Here is a 15,577-nt window from a genome sequence, read left to right on the forward strand (position 1 = left end):
TGCTAAATAACAAGAATGTCACAAGTCCTTCAATAATTTGATTTACCACTTCCCAATATCAGAAGTCACTATTACTATTTATCACAAATGCAAACATCTACATCAACCTTTTTTTCACAAAAACAAATACTACAACTCCAAATTCTCAAAGTTCCTTTGACGTCGCTGCAGTTATTTCTTTCTCAGTATTTGTTTCTCAATCTGCAACAGACTTTTGACTCTGAGTGATCTGTTTCGTACTGTTTTTCTCTCTATATCACTCCTTCCTATGGCTAATCACATATTAAATTAATCACATATTAATCAAAATTGCAATTTTGGCCTCAGTAATTATATGATCATAAAAGGATGCAATTAGCTTTTCCTGTGTACTTGTATGTCTGCTGCATCATAATCAAACATTTCCAGCAATACACTACACCACACATCAACTGAATCCTCTAATAAATCATTGTGGTGCCAGATGTTTCCAAAGAGTGTTCTGACAAATTGCAGGTGCTCATGTCTCCTGCCAAAACATGCACATCCTGGAGTGCACTGTGTCTGTAGACTGCAGTGTAGCAATCAATGTTTATTGTGATTAATGATTGCAGTCCCTATACCATTGAAAATATTTGCAATAATCATTTTTTGTCAATATTGCGGAGCCCTTCTCCTGCACTCTCTCTACATCTCTGGATTTACCAGGACTCTTTGGTGAGGTATTTTCTGTGTCCAGTTCATTGTCAGATTGTATTCTTACATAATGGAGGAGTCCTCTATCCATCTGCTGTACAAAGAGGCTTACTCCTGTCAGCATAGTGAAGCCCTCAGGTGCAGCTGTCTGGCAGAGGGTTTAGTACAGGAGATAGGAGATCAGCCTGCTGTGTGAGACCGTACATTATTCTGGGAAGTACAGTGTGGGGACCCTGTATTTTGTCCATCATTTAGTTCCATTAGTAAGTGAAATATGGACTCACATAAAGCCTGCACAATATATCATCTGTTAATCAATATTTGCCTTTGCAATACTGGTATTGCATAAAGCTGCAAAATGCAGATCAGCCTGCCGGGAGCATCTGAACCCATTTCAGATGTTTCAGCTGAGTGTTCTGGGAGGTGTCCTGAGGAATCATAGACTGGACATGATCCAAACAAAGTAGACAGTTTTGATCAAAATAATGCAAGCCAGAACCATGTCACATTAAGACTTCCCCAGTGTATTGTAATACATTGCAAGGCGCATTGCAATCTCAGTATGTAGGAATGCAAGTACAATATACTGTTTCCATCTATATCGTGAACCCATATGTCACACTCCAACACAACTGGTATGACCTGTTGACTTGGAAGGTAGTGCTGTTTGCATCTCAAAGTGTATAATTGCGATTCTCTGTACATCCATTTACTGTGGCCTGTTGTGATTTACTGACTACAGGGGATAACATCATGATTTGAAATCAGTTGTGAAGTACTTAGTCTGAGTGTTCACCCAGAAAGCAAGTTGATCAAAAAGAAATAACCAATTATCACCAAAAGATTGTCATCCAATCAGAACGAAGCACATAAGCTTCATTATTTCCATCTTAAAGCCAGCACCCCCTCACCCAATAGCTAGTCTGTGAACATAGGTACAGTAGCTAAATAACAGTAACAGTGCTTAATGACTTACACAGTAAAAGGCAAGTATTAACTCCCACAGAGTTACAGAAGGTCCAAATAAACACACTACTAGCACCTGCTAAGCACCTGGTGTAATACTTACTCATATTGACTTAATTACTGTACTGTACAGTACTGTATAATGTATATAGCTTGTGCTATTGAGCAGATAACCGGGTTAACAAGTAGTAAAAGTAGTAAAATACTTTTAAGGTGTTCCTTGGTGTGTGTGTGGGGGGGGGAGGAAATGTCATGCCTAAATGTCAGAAATGTATTAATTTAAAAACAACTTGGAAATATTTATTTCTGGCATATCTGCCATAGATGTGCAGTAAACATGGGTGGAATTCCACTGTAGTAGTGCACATGTGAAAGACAAAATAACACTAAGTCCCATTTGGTTTTATACAAAGTGCTGTTTGCTGGTGGGAGGCTTTAAAGATGGACCTTCTGATTAACAATTGATATCAGAGTTACACAGACCTTGGAAGATCCAATCAAACCTCTCACCAGGATGAAGAGGCTTTTATAATTCTCTCTGGCTGCCAAAGTGCATTGTTTTCTGATATTAGAAGAAGAAAAAAAAAAATGTGCACAGTACCCAGACTAACCCAGACTAAGGCAGACACTCAAACAGCTTCACAGAGTGTCCCTGCTTGGTCGGGAAACAGAGGTACGGCACACCCCTGCCACAAATGTCCTACTTAAGCACGTCTGCCGAATAACCGACATGGCTTTGCTAGCAGGGTAAACAAGCCTTCAGCAGCATGGCCCAACAAAAGCCCTGAAACTCTTCTGAAATCACATCACATGAGGGCTCTTCCAGGGGGCGTCAATCCCCTTCTATTTATAAAAACTGCCAGACCACTTCATCTAAGCCCTGCGCTGATAACAACCAGGAGGAAAAATTACATAAAGACAGAGAAAGCAGGGACATCACAGTCTATAAAGAATAAGGTATGTCAATCTGTGTAATGGTGCTTTTGCTAATGGTTGTGATTATTTCAAGAATACAAGTGAATATCGAGACCTATTATGCATAATTACAACTTTTGATCTGTGGAGATTTTTTTTTTTTTTTTGCATGATTTTGGCATTTTTCTTCTTACATGGTAAATGCCAGCGAACCAGTCCTGGATTATCCGGTACCCCAAGCTAAAACTGTATAAGAAAATGTTGAGCTCTGTGGAGCCATTCCATTTCAGCAGGTTAAAAGAGATGCATTATTAGTACAGATCCGGAGATTAGCAGCATCATCTACCCCATGCCCCCACAGACCCATGCAGCCATTGCTCTGGTTGTGTCCTGGAGATGGGGGCAGCATTGATCAGGGGGATGTAGAGCATCCACGGGGGGATGGGGTCAGGTGAATACATCACACGGAAAGGTCAGCTGATGGTGTACCAGCAACCAACCCGAACTCAATGCAGGATGGTGTAATACACTAATGAGTGAGATCAATAAATCCATTGATCTGTGAGCAGTCTGTGAGACAAAAAAAAAAAAAACCCCATTTGCAGAATTGTTTTGACTGGCATAGGACGGATGTAATCCACAGTTTTTCAGTCATCAAGCGCAAATGCATTAGGGTCTTAAAGCAAAACCACTGTCTGTGCCTGCATACCCAAAGATAACGCAACTACACAAATCTACACTTAGTATGCAGTTGCTGGCCTGGCCTGGTGTCACAGGAACAGCTAGGTGCATTTTCATTACCGCGACAGCAAAATCCAGCAAGCTCAGACAACACTGCATGTGGCACTAAAAGCTGATCCGTTGCTTTGGCCATGCCACCGCAGTGCTACCACACAGCCACCCTTTACTTTATCTTTGGATGTCACTTGAATGTGCAATATGTTCTTTTTCCTTCGCTGCTACAGTGAAGTGGCTGGGCCAGAGCTTTGACTCTTCCTGACTGGACCTTTAAGAAATCAGTACAGTTGTAAATGGAGAAAGAAATTCCCACGAGGTGAAGGATTTGGACAGTTGTCCTGCTCTAACAGGTGGAGTAACCCTGCTGCCCTTTACAGTGCAAAACCTGAACAAGTGGGCAAGACTGCAAATGCAACAGCAACATGAATTATGCAGAAAGACAAACACACACACACACACCCCAAAGCCTTGGGACTTGTTCTATCTCAGCAGCCGGCCATGGTGCACTCGGCTATGTTGGACTATGTTCGTGCGCCGATGTGCAACATGCGGGCACAAGCTCTCCTGGCACTGCGTTTAACCCGGGCAGGGAAAAAAAAGAAAAACAAGTGCTGCAAGTGGGATGGCTTGATGGCTTTTGCAGAAAGGATTCTCCAAGCTATTGTTTCTGCTTGTCTTGTTTTTGCTCCAAATAAATGTAGGCCACATGCTCAGAGGGAGGAGGTGAGAAAGAGAGACAGAGAGAGAGAGAGAGAGAGAGAGAGAGAATCACAGAGCAAAAGGGACACAGAGAGAGAGAGAGACAAAGAAAGGGGGAAGGGGGAAGAAAGAGAGAAAGAGAGAAAGAGAGAGAGATGAATAGATAAAGTTATGAGAAGGTCAAATCGTATATTTGTACCTGCTATAGTTAGAAATCATTATCATTTATCATTAAATAATGAAGCTTTTCAACCCAAGGGCAAGATTGTAATTGTAACAATGGGCAATACAAATAATAGAATTTGCTCAGCACAGGACACTCCACACAGGTACTAGAGTCAAGTACTCAGAACTCACTCACTACTCAGTAAACAGCTGTCATTCTAGACTGAAATAAACCCTTTGTGGTCTCTCACAACATGGAATGACAATCGAAATGTCAAAAGTAAGAAAAAAGAGAAAAACTAATAACATCAAATTGCTACACAGTGGAGGAGCTAAATGAGTACAACATGAAGGTGAAACATGTGATGATACCGTTTCCTTCCAATGCTTCAAAACAATACAACTGCTTTTTACCAAGAGAAGATGATGAACATATTATTACAAAATGGCTGAACTGGAAATAGCACTTTATATAATATTAAAGAACTGATTGGCTTTTTTTAAGTGAGTTTTGACATATGCAAGAGCTCTATGAGTGTGGCCCGACATCGTGTGATTTCACCATGGGGCTGAGTGGACAGAATCTGATTGGTGGCAATCATGAACGCTGAGGGAGCATTTGACTTACAGCCTCTGCATAGCTTTAAGCTTGTTGGATTTACGACAAGAAAGCAACCGATTTCTAGGTGGTTAAATATCTTTGTACCAGGCACGCTCCCTAGAATCTTTCTTGAAAGTAATACCTTTATGTCTAAGTGTCCGGTGCTGTCTATCATGTGGCCCCCAAAGGGGGTTGGTTTTTCTGTCACCTTTAAATTTTGCAGCTTAGTGTTCAAACATTGTAGAGATAATTTAAATATTGGTGATTTTTCACCTGCTGAGTCTATAGGTCTGTGAGGCAGACGTCACAAAAGATATTTAAGAAGATAAAACACCTCAGTACCAAATTTAAATACTAGTATTAAATAAAACGTGATGAAGAAAAAACGTTGCTTTATTAATTTAAAAGATTTCATACAATGAGATATTAAGACTAGTGTAGTGGACCCTGGTTCTTAAAAGAACTAGCTTATCTCCCTCGTTTTCACATTTACACATTTGTCATTCCACCTCACAACACGGGATATTACTTACGACAGTTTTCCTCGTCGCTGTTGTCGGAGCAGTCGTCATCATCGTCGCATCTCCATATAGTCGGAATACATCTCTTGTTATTGCACTGAAACTGTCCATCCTCACACTCCGTTTCGTCCGCTGTGTTTAAAAACACCGAAGATATCGTTCTAGTATATTTCAGATTGGTTTATGCGTACGACAATAAACTATGAACAGAGAGGAAGCTTCGAAGCACAAATCGCCCAATCTTGGTATATTAGGGATAATTTTACTGAGTATAAATTCATCTGGCTTTGGCTTTGTGCAGTTTAAGATCTCAGCACGCACCATTTAGCCAACCAATCATACACACAAAAAAAAGAGAAAAGCAATAAGTGCACAAAATATTCTTAGTTGTTTTACATAAGCATGTCCTCAGGTCAATTATGTCCACAGATCGATATTAACAATTTCAGTAGAGAAGATCATACTCCGGGAACAATAACTGTCAATCACGTCAGGTGGACAAACCTCTATTTTATGTTTTATAGGCTTATACCAGATATTCTGTGCGTACTTTACTCAATGGATACAAATTTCTTAAGTGGTTATGAATGAGTACATGTTTTAGTCATATACATTTTCATTAACACGAGATGCAAGACGCAAAAGTAGCCCACTATGCGCGTCTTGTACTAAAACAACCAACCATGACAGATTTCGCAGGACCCAGCATTATTAATTCATTAAATATTCATGTTGCCTTTGCATAGTTTGAAAATAACTAACCTTTTCCCGAATAAACCTCCATCATTACAAAATGCAAAAATAGTAATTTTCCTATTACAGTCCACATTTCGGAGATGGATAATGGTGTTCATCCACAAACAAAGCAGGTCCCGGCGGCGTTCCTCCAGTGACGCGACAGCTCTACTTCACTGAGTCTCCAATCGCTTCTCCCGCGATTTGAATCAATGACGACACCAAACGTGGGCGTGGTTTGTGCTAATATGAATTATGAGCCACGTTGGTCGCGGACTGAAATGGGAATGTAGAATTCAGAGGCGAACGGTGAAACGGAGTAAGAACGGAGTAAGAATTGATCATTTACAGAGAACATTCCAGTGTTCTCACCGACTAACCTACTGATGATAAAAGAAAACGCGCTTTCGTATCTAGCCTGTGTTTATAAAGACGTACACCCCTTTGCCATCACTATCAAAAAAGAAAGCCCCGTACTGCAGACAATCAATAGTCTGTAAAACCCCAATAGCCTACTGTACGAAAGATGACTCAGCATTCATTTTGTTCGTATTATGGGGTCTTTCATAAGGCAACATTCACATCTCAACTATCTCCAATCCACTGCATATTACAATGACAGATATTCTGTCAGTCAAAACTAGGTCACGACTGGCGCTAACGGGATTTTAACAACGGTTACTTTAACAACGGTAAACTGCATTCCCACCCCTAGCCCCCACACTATCTTTAGGTTCTACATGAATTATCTACCTTCATATTTTCCCAAATCACGAAACGCCAAGTATAGCTAAGGGTTGGAGGGTGGTGTCATAAAGCAAGATTTTGGCTTAGATAAATCAAGTTGTCTGTTAGAATTGGACAGTTGAAGATTCCTGACTTTTATTTGTATTTTTCTTCACTCTCACCACTTTACTGGAAACATCTACCTACAAACTCCTATATGTACAGCAATAGCTATAGGTGTACAGTTACAGACTGTAGCACCTGCTGCCAGTGTGCACTTTGTCAGTCACCATTTGCCCTGTCCATCACCAGTCAGTTACTGATCACAGGACTACTGCTGACCACAGCAACACTCACATGAAAGTGACATGTTGCATGGCTATGAGGTTATCAGACACAGCAGTGTGACTGCTGCAGATTGTGGGCTGCCATGTCAATAATGTAGTACCCAGCCAACAGCACTTTGGTCAAAAACTGAGCATGAACATTTAGGAAATTCCCAGCACAAATTGTGAATGACAACAGATAATTTCTAATGATATAATAATTTCTTACTGTAGCTATGCCTACGGGGTGTATCTGATAAATTAATGTCTAATAAAGTTGGAGGTGATTGTGTATTTATTTGTTTTTTGGGTTTTTTTTGGGGGGGGGTGTTTGTTTTTTGGTTGCTTTTTTTTGCTTGCTTGCTTGCTTTTATCAGGATTTTGCAATTTAGTTGTTGCTTTAATCATGTAAAATAATATCTTGTAGCTACATGAAGGTAGAGATACAGAGGAGTCTGAGGAAAAAAATATATGGTAGTGCTAAGCAGAATAAAATGTACTGATTCTGACCTACAAAAAAGTAATCAGATCCAGTGGGAAAACAGACATTAATGAGCAGTGTTGTTAAAAACTGAGTATGTTTACTGCATAAAATAATTCTCTCGCTTGCCACTTTAAGAAATACTGATAAATTTGTTTAACTGTATTCTGAAATCTGTCTAGTGCACATTATCTAGTAATTTTTCTGCAGTCTTTAGTTGTAAATGGATTTGTAGGCCCCATGTATAGGACTGTGATGTCTGGTGCGGGTAGGGGGTTGGGGTTAATAAGTCCCATAAAGTATAGGTCCCATCCAAATGAAAATGCCACTGATTCTTCGTACTTTAACTGTATTAAATGTTTCTTCCTCGTAATGGTCCAACTTATCCAAATTTATAATAGCTAGAGATGTTGGGCACAGCGCTAAGCTATGACCCGCTATCTTGGAAACTCAGACAAACCTAGACAAGTATGTTAAACGTCTGACGTCTACTTGGTAAAAACTGACTTGGGAAATTTGTCGTTGGACTTTCCCACGAAGAAAACGATACATTGTATAGTGTCACGTCACGTCGCGTCTGTACCCTTCGTCGCAAACTAGGAGTCTTTGACAGATTATCGCTTTAGTTTTCAATAGTGCTGTTCAAAAATGTTTTTCAGTACACATTTATTTTACATTTGAAATGTTTATGCATACCTGAGACCGTCACTTATTATGGCAAACATCTCTACAACGAAAGATCACAACACCTCGAAAAGAAACGTGGCGCGGAGCCCGAAGTGTGCGAGATGTCGCAATCATGGCTTCATCGTTCAACTGAAAGGACATTCAGGTAAATGCCAATTCATGTCATGTAAATGCTGGAAATGCTCTCTTATCTCGGAGCGAACAAAAATTATGGCAACTCAGCGACGACTAAAGAAGATTCAACGGGAGCAGACACTGACCGCCGTGAATACGAGAACGGAGGTAACGGTTTCTCGATCCGATGAAGACGGGCCTTGTGGCTCGAAAGCCGACTTAAGGTCCTTGCCTGTAAAAATCATCGGTGGGTGTTCAAGTGTGAATGGCGACGTATTAAATGACAATAAAGATGAGACAGTGAGTGAAATCAACACCCCAGTTCCTCGTAGCGAAGTGGACGGCAAAACGTATACCGATCTTGAGGTCCCAACGACCAGTTCGTGGCGTGCAAACGATCCTGAAAGGCGGCCAGAGCAGATCGAGGACCTCGCACGGCAAAGTACCCGTTATAATGACTCGAAAGGAGGAACGGAAGATGCCGTTTGCAGAGGTAGGAATTAAAAACCGTTATATTAGTTATAATGGTTATAATATTCAGGGTGCCTCTTAGGCGCAGGTCCGTTATAAATGTAGCTGACTAAGCAAATTAGCTAATTAGCCAACTTGGCTAGCTGCGCAGCCCATGTTGTATTTTCACAATTATCTAACAGTCTTTTACGAAACCTTGATATTTACAATTTAATATTATTTTTAGACCCAACCCAGGTTCCTTGGGAGTACATTGTAACGGAAGCGGCTCCGAAGAACATTTGCTCAAGCGAAATATTAGTGCCGCTGCCCTTTCACCTGCATCCCCGCCATCCCAACAGTTATGCATGCCCGCCTTTCCTGGTTAGCCTGTGTCCGCCCACACCAGGCGCTTTCCAAGGAGCCGTTGGCTTTCCTCACCTACCACCTGGTACAATAGTATGTCCTCCAAAGAGCTGGGCACCACAGGTAAGTTTCTGATGTGGATTTCGAGTGTAATTCTAGGCGGTTGCTGAACTGAAATTGAAAGTACTAAATCTTTATTTAGAATATATTCCCCGAACGCCTGCTGCCACAAATGAGAAAATTCACTTCAACCAATTCACTGTAGTGATATTATCCTATCCATAGTGCATTCCTCCTGGTCGTGTGGTTTTAAATACTGATGAGAAAGTTTAAATGGATGTTATAAATTAATCATGAATTTTGGTTAGATTATTAGTATAACTGATAATATAATTTTATACTGTAGCTACAGTATATGTAGTTCCATGTGTGGATAAATGAATAAACCTGTTCCTGCTGAGTCATAACTATCTTACCCATTGACTGACATACTTTATAACTACATTTTAATGATCCTCTAGGCAGTACATATTAATTTTTAGAGTGCACTAATTTATCAGTTTCTCAATCTTAATTAACACCCCACCATTGCTACCCCAAACAACATCCATTTGTTTTCTTTCTACCATAACACAAAGCATTTTTAACAATATGAATAAACTGAACAGCACAGTACAACTTGCACTTCTTAATGTTTTATAGTTATCTTTGAGAATCAGTAGGTGGTTTTTTTGATAATATGTCTGCTCGTAGGATGGCCCCATGGCCTTCTTTGCATCATATGCCACACACCCCTTTGGTTGTGGAGAGGGTGACCTGTTACTTCATGATTACCACCTGTCCAACTGGGATGGTGTTTCAAGGATCTGAGGAATCTCTACAACCTGGTATGAACAGAGCTCTATGTAAAGTAGCTAAGATAAAAGTGCAGCTACTAAAGTTAAATAAAGGCAGGGCTTGTGTCTTGCAAAGTTATGGCACCCATAGGTTTTATAGAAGTTTTTACAGAATTTGTTAAAACAGTTGCTGTCCATTTTTCCCAGTGCAGGAATCACATACAAGGAAGAGATATTGTGCTTGTGGACAACAGGTGCAGAAGATGAATAAAAGAAACATGGAAATACATGCGCTCCTAGAGAACCCTTAAAAGGTGCTTTCAATGCACATCTATGACTAGTTAAGATTTGAATCACAGGGTGCATTGATCCATAAAAGTGCACTAAAAACCAGATGCAGCTGTTATGTCAAGAAATACTTGTCTGCCAGTCTTACTGAATATTAATAATGCATTTAATGTTATCTTCCATAAACTTCAGCATACCTTTAGGTAAAATTACAATCCATTAACAATGCATTCATGTGTTGATTCGAATTCTTTATTGGCATTTTGCATTTTAAATAGTAAAAACGATTAAAACAATTGTTAAACTCATTAAATCTGATTTGTAAAGGTGGCGTTTTCAATCTGGTGTAGTGTCTAACATTATTCATTGTAACCATTGCTTTTTTTTTTAAGCCTTAAGACCTGACTACTCTGTTAGTGGCCATCCTGCATTGAAGATCTTTTAATGCTATTAAAAGTACAAGATTGTAGATGTTGCCTATGAAGGACTAGAGTTTGGGTCCAGTATGTTCAGTGTTCTTGGTTTTGTTGTTTTTGCGGTTACATTTTGAAGTAGAGGCCCTGTCTGCATATTTAGCTTAAGAGGATATTTGACTGCTCTGCTATAATGGTTTTGATATTTAGCAACATGTTACTTAATATCAAATGGTTTCTACTGCAAATTCAGTCATGACTGCAGAAGGCATAGAACAGATGTTAACATGACTATCCGTGTGTTCTTACAAGCAAACTCATCAGTTTATTTAGCTTAACTTTGGTATACCTTAAGTAGAACCTGAGGTCTGCTAACCAAGTTGTGAATACAGCTTCACAATAAAAACCCATTTAGGGCCTGTAATTTGTATCTTGCTTACTGAATGAATAAGTGAATCGGTAGCTGTTTTTGGATATTTCTGCTAATTTAATGTTTGAATAAACGTTCTGTCCTGACATTGTTGTACTGTCCCATTATTTTAATCTATAAAATTTCAACTCATGAACTAGCCTGACAAGTTGGATTAGGTATTGTAGAGCATGTAAAACAACTAGATTTTTATGTTTTCTCCGGGTCCTAGACCTTGAGAGCTCCGACAGAACACTCCGCTCAGAGCTCCAATTTCACTAATCTTTGGCTGAATGCAGTGACGGCTGGCACATTGGGAGAGCTTACTGGTTCAAGTGGTGGCTATGGTAACCGGACATATTTCACTTTAGTCCCTAAAACGCTTTTAATTTCAGCACTCCTGGCTTTAATTTAGATGTGGTACCAGGCTTTGTCTTCCCTTATAGCTATGATGTGCCTGCAATAGCAACTTATTGTATATACATTTAACTTGTTCTGGGTCTCTGTGAGAAACCTAAGGGGTTCCCAAATGGGCCCCTGAGCTTGTGTATGCAGCTAAGCTCAGCCACCATCTAAAACATACTGTTGACAGACTTCAAATGGGGACAAGTAGGCAAATAAGCCAATTAGCACAGCCGTCTATTATGTCCTCATGAATATTTATATATCCCGCTGGCAATGAAGAGCACAGCATTTAAAACATACCCAAAGCACATTAGATTTAAATGAGCATATAAAATCTATGGAGATTAGTATTTTTGCTTGCTCAAGGTCCAAATGCTAAATGAATTTGAATCATTCCGAAAATGGTGTTAAATTATAACCAGTTTAACTGGAAAATGTGTTTGGTTCACAGAATGCAAATATGACAGTAAGAATGACAGGATTTCAGATTTTCCTAATTATGAATTTTATGGTGACTGGTACCTTTTCCACGCTTTACAAAATAAAAATAGTAAGATACAGGACAGTCTGTTAGGGGCAGAGCATGAAAAGAACATTCACCAATTTACTTCTCTGTCTATTACTAAACTTACCACTGCAAAAACCAACCAACCCCCCCCCCCCCCCCCCCAAAAAAAAAAAAACAGCCATTTAAGATACAGTAATGGGTTATAAAATTTCTCTTAGATGCAATCAGAATATGCTGCACAATAATAGGAGGTCAGGAAACAAGAACAGCACACAATTGAGAATAAAACTGACATAAAAGACAAACCCAAAAGGAAGCCTTGATTGCCACCCTGCAAAGCAGAGTAACAAAGTAAGAGAGTTACTTCACGAGTCCAAGGACAACAGGAAAAGCTGGAGACCATGCCATGTAGTGAAGTGTACTGAGGCTGCAAGTGAAGAGTAGGATGGCAGTGACGTGGTGGCCCAGCAAAGGACTCAACGCAAGTCCACTTTAACGTTAAGGGCACTTATGGCCCACGTGCCTCACTTCCGAGCCTTCATCTTCCGCCGTGCCTCCTTCCCGGGTCGCTTCTGCAAGAAAATTGAAATGAGCAAACAAAACCAAAAGACAAAATATGCAAACAAAACCAAAAGCTGAGGTGATGGAACGGAGGGGGTAGACAGCCTTACATTTTTCTTCCCTGCTTTTCTGAATTTATTGTCCATTTTCCCATGTGCAGTTTTGGCCCGGAAGCTGGATACGTCATTGTGACTGTCCTTCGTGTTCCATTTGGAGCCTTTTTTCTTGCCCCCAAAGCCAAACTTTTGTTCCTTATACCTGCGTTTGGCGTTGGGGCTTAGGAAAAACAATGCCAACTGGTGTTACTTTAAGCAATATGTGTGCATAGCCTTTTACTTATTTTATTTTATTTTTTTTACATTTTTTATTGCATTTAGCTGACGCTTTTATCCAAAGCGACTTACAATTTATGACCGAGTACAACTTGAGCAACTGAGGGTTAAGGGCCTTGGTCAGGGGCCCCAACAGTGACAACATAGCAGGGCTTGAACTAGTAACCTTCTAATTACTAGTCAAGTACCACTGAGCTACCACTGCCCTTATAGAGGATTTCAAACTACCTCGCTGGACAGGTTAGCTCTGCAGACTCCTAAAACAGCTACAATACTGCATGAGCAGTACCCGCTAACAGCACAAAGAATGTGACACAGACCTAAAAAAGGAGAGCTCATACTAACCCTTGCTTGCTCATCTGTGGCTTGGATGTGGCTACTCCTTTTTTCCCCTCTTGATTGCCTTCCAGGAAGTCCAGTTTGTCAGCCATACCTGAGGTCCACCATTATTTATGAGCACATTGCATTTCCTCCAAATGACTCCTGCGGGGTTACTCTTGGGAAACATGTGACTATACCACAAAAAAAAAAAAAAAAAAGCACAAACCTTTCTGATATTTCTTCACTGCTGACAACATGGCCTTCTTCTCTTTCTGTCTCTTCTGGAGTACTTCCACTTGAACCTTCAAAGAGCAAAAACACGACGACAATTCAAATAGCAAAACTACGGCAGTAAAACCACCAGCTATGGGTCTCGTGCAGGAAGGGTTAAATTAAATGAGAACCTTTTTGCCAAACTTTCTCTGTTCTCTCAGTTTCTTGGCCTTCTCAGATTTCTCCATCGCCATTTCCTTTTGAATCAGCTTCTTTCTGATCTGCAAAATGACACAGAAATATAACTTTTACAAGAGGACAATTATGACAGTGACATTTCCAATCCTCTATATCTGCCAGGCTGGCAATATTTAATGAGAAATATTAAATGACACAGATTCTCTATATTATCATGAACCATAATAAGTGTGTTCTCTTTTCTTTATTTTTGACTAATGTTACACATCAAATGAAAACAGATGAGTATCCAGTGAGACATCACTATTATGGAGAAAGGTGTTGATGGCTCACAGAAGCAGCAGTAAGTAGAGAACATACCTTCTGCATGTGCTGATCTGTTTTAGCCATCTCTGCAAAGTAATCGTCTGGCCGTTTGGTAGGAATATCACACTTCTGTAGCTTTGGCAGGGCCTCTAGAACAGTCGCTTGAGCCTGACGATAGCTGGCAGTGCAACACCAAAGGTTAGTTACACATGTAGATAGCACATTAAGGTAACTAACAATCCTAATGTAGGACAGTTGCAAATACCACTACTACTGTTAAAAATTTCAAAACACGATTGATACGTTATTAGCTTGTTCAATTATAGGCCAAGAAAACGTTTATTTGAAGAAAATAAACAAGGAAAATGAACTTACAAGTACATTTCTCTCTGAAAGTCATCCTCTGTATTGATTTCTTCATTGTTTTGACTTTGTTCTAGTCTCCCTTCTGCTTTTGCCACAATGTCAATAGCTGGGTAGTTCGTGAGGTCCAGCCTCTCAACCCACGGAAGACTCCTCTTAAATTCAGCTAGGCATTTCTTGAGCCCTTCCTTGTAAAAACATATGTACATATTACAACACAAGATGACCTGAGACCTGTTACAGCATGTCATCTAACTGCATCGTGCAGATTTGATCATTATGAGAGCAATTAACTACTTTAGCGTTGGGGGATAAAACTCAGCAAACAAGTGAACATGTATAATCAAATGGAAAGATCGTTATCCTCATGAACTCACTACATTACTGACAGCCTTTCGCGACTCTTGCACATGAATGTTCAAACCCGGTTTGAGCAGCCCCTTGGCAAAAGCCTCTTGAAGCTGAATAAAAGAAAGTCAAACATTCAGGTAACATAGCTAAGGTAAATTTACACAGCTACGGTAAACGTACATAGCTAACCTATATTCGAAAATGCAATTAAGTTACTTTAACAGGAAGCAGTAAAGCGGCACATTTGGTAAAACCAATCTACAAGTAAAACAGTTTTTTCCATAAAAATAATTAGTTGGCTAACTAGCTATCAAACATTTCTGCCTAAATTGTCTGTAACTCACCCTCAGTTTAACTAGCTAGCTAGCGTTACGTTAGGGCATTCCGCAACTAGAACACAGTGAAGTTACACGGCTAAAGATGTTTTATATTCGCTATATTCGTTACAGAAGCCAGGAATTAACTCGTTAATCCACTTAACAACAATAGTGTTCTCACCTCCCCATCTGATAATTCGCTATCCTCCTCCTCCTCTGATTCTAGTCCCAGTTGGCAGTCCTCATCCATATCCACCATATTTGACAGTAAACTAAAGTATTTTTAAAACAACAATTGTAAGCAAAATCAGCTCCGCTGATTTTCACGTGCGAGACCCAGTCGTGGCATGCATAAATGTTGCGTGGGCATCCACTGTCCGGGTAGCATAAAGAGTCATCCAAGGATAGTTCCGAGTACCCCTACGTAAGCGTCTTCGAGTTATTTTTGAAAGCACTTCAAATAAAGTACATCCGAAGCTTGCAAATAGCAGCAAAAACAGTAATTTACAGATATATAATCTTTTAAACCACTATTATCCTCAAACAGCTGGCTACAACTAGAATTTTTTGAGGCCAAGAGCAGTTTTAATT

At 39.9% G+C, this 15,577-nt stretch overlaps 2 protein-coding genes across 5 annotated transcripts in view; both read right to left on the minus strand.

Moving 5' to 3' along the window:
* LOC113570092 (low-density lipoprotein receptor-related protein 8) overlaps positions 1–6,169 on the minus strand; it is a 54,375-nt gene extending 48,206 nt beyond the window's left edge. For 3 of the 4 annotated variants that reach the window (XR_004777143.1, XM_035536487.1, XM_035536486.1), the window contains exons 1-2: positions 6,043–6,169; positions 5,293–5,412 (exon numbers count right to left, since the gene is read on the minus strand). Coding sequence is in view for 3 of the 4 variants with exons in the window: in XM_035536487.1 (XP_035392380.1) it covers positions 5,293–5,412; positions 6,043–6,109 (187 nt within the window). In the remaining variant the exon portion in view is untranslated. Of the gene's footprint in view, positions 1–5,292; positions 5,413–6,042 lie in introns of those variants that run through there. The other variant, XM_035536488.1, reaches the window with a different exon arrangement.
* A 5,835-nt stretch (positions 6,170–12,004) lies between these two features.
* On the minus strand, positions 12,005–15,345 carry ebna1bp2 (EBNA1 binding protein 2). Its single transcript, XM_035536023.1, has 9 exons — positions 15,168–15,345; positions 14,696–14,779; positions 14,331–14,506; positions 14,010–14,133; positions 13,643–13,732; positions 13,465–13,540; positions 13,263–13,350; positions 12,696–12,861; positions 12,005–12,596 (listed from the first exon to the last, which is right to left on the minus strand). Exons 1-9 carry the CDS (start codon positions 15,243–15,245, stop codon positions 12,549–12,551), a joined length of 930 nt encoding a protein of 309 aa, XP_035391916.1. The 5' UTR covers positions 15,246–15,345; the 3' UTR covers positions 12,005–12,548.
* Positions 15,346–15,577: the final 232 nt, after the last annotated feature.

This window comes from Electrophorus electricus, chromosome 18 (assembly GCF_013358815.1).
Source record: "Electrophorus electricus isolate fEleEle1 chromosome 18, fEleEle1.pri, whole genome shotgun sequence".
In the NCBI taxonomy this organism is placed as follows: domain Eukaryota; kingdom Metazoa; phylum Chordata; class Actinopteri; order Gymnotiformes; family Gymnotidae; genus Electrophorus; species Electrophorus electricus.

What these genes read in the sequence shown, in the direction of transcription:
- ebna1bp2 (XM_035536023.1), bottom strand. Translation starts at nt 15,245, where the DNA reads ATGGTGGATATGGATGAGGACTGCCAACTGGGACTAGAATCAGAGGAG. An exon ending in AGAGAAAGTTTGGCAAAAAG is followed by an intron (nt 13,541 to 13,642) that starts GTTCTCATTTAA and finishes TGCTCTTTGAAG; the next exon opens with GTTCAAGTGGAAGTACTCCA. An exon ending in GAAAAGCAGGGAAGAAAAAT is followed by an intron (nt 12,597 to 12,695) that starts GTAAGGCTGTCT and finishes ATTTTCTTGCAG; the next exon opens with AAGCGACCCGGGAAGGAGGC.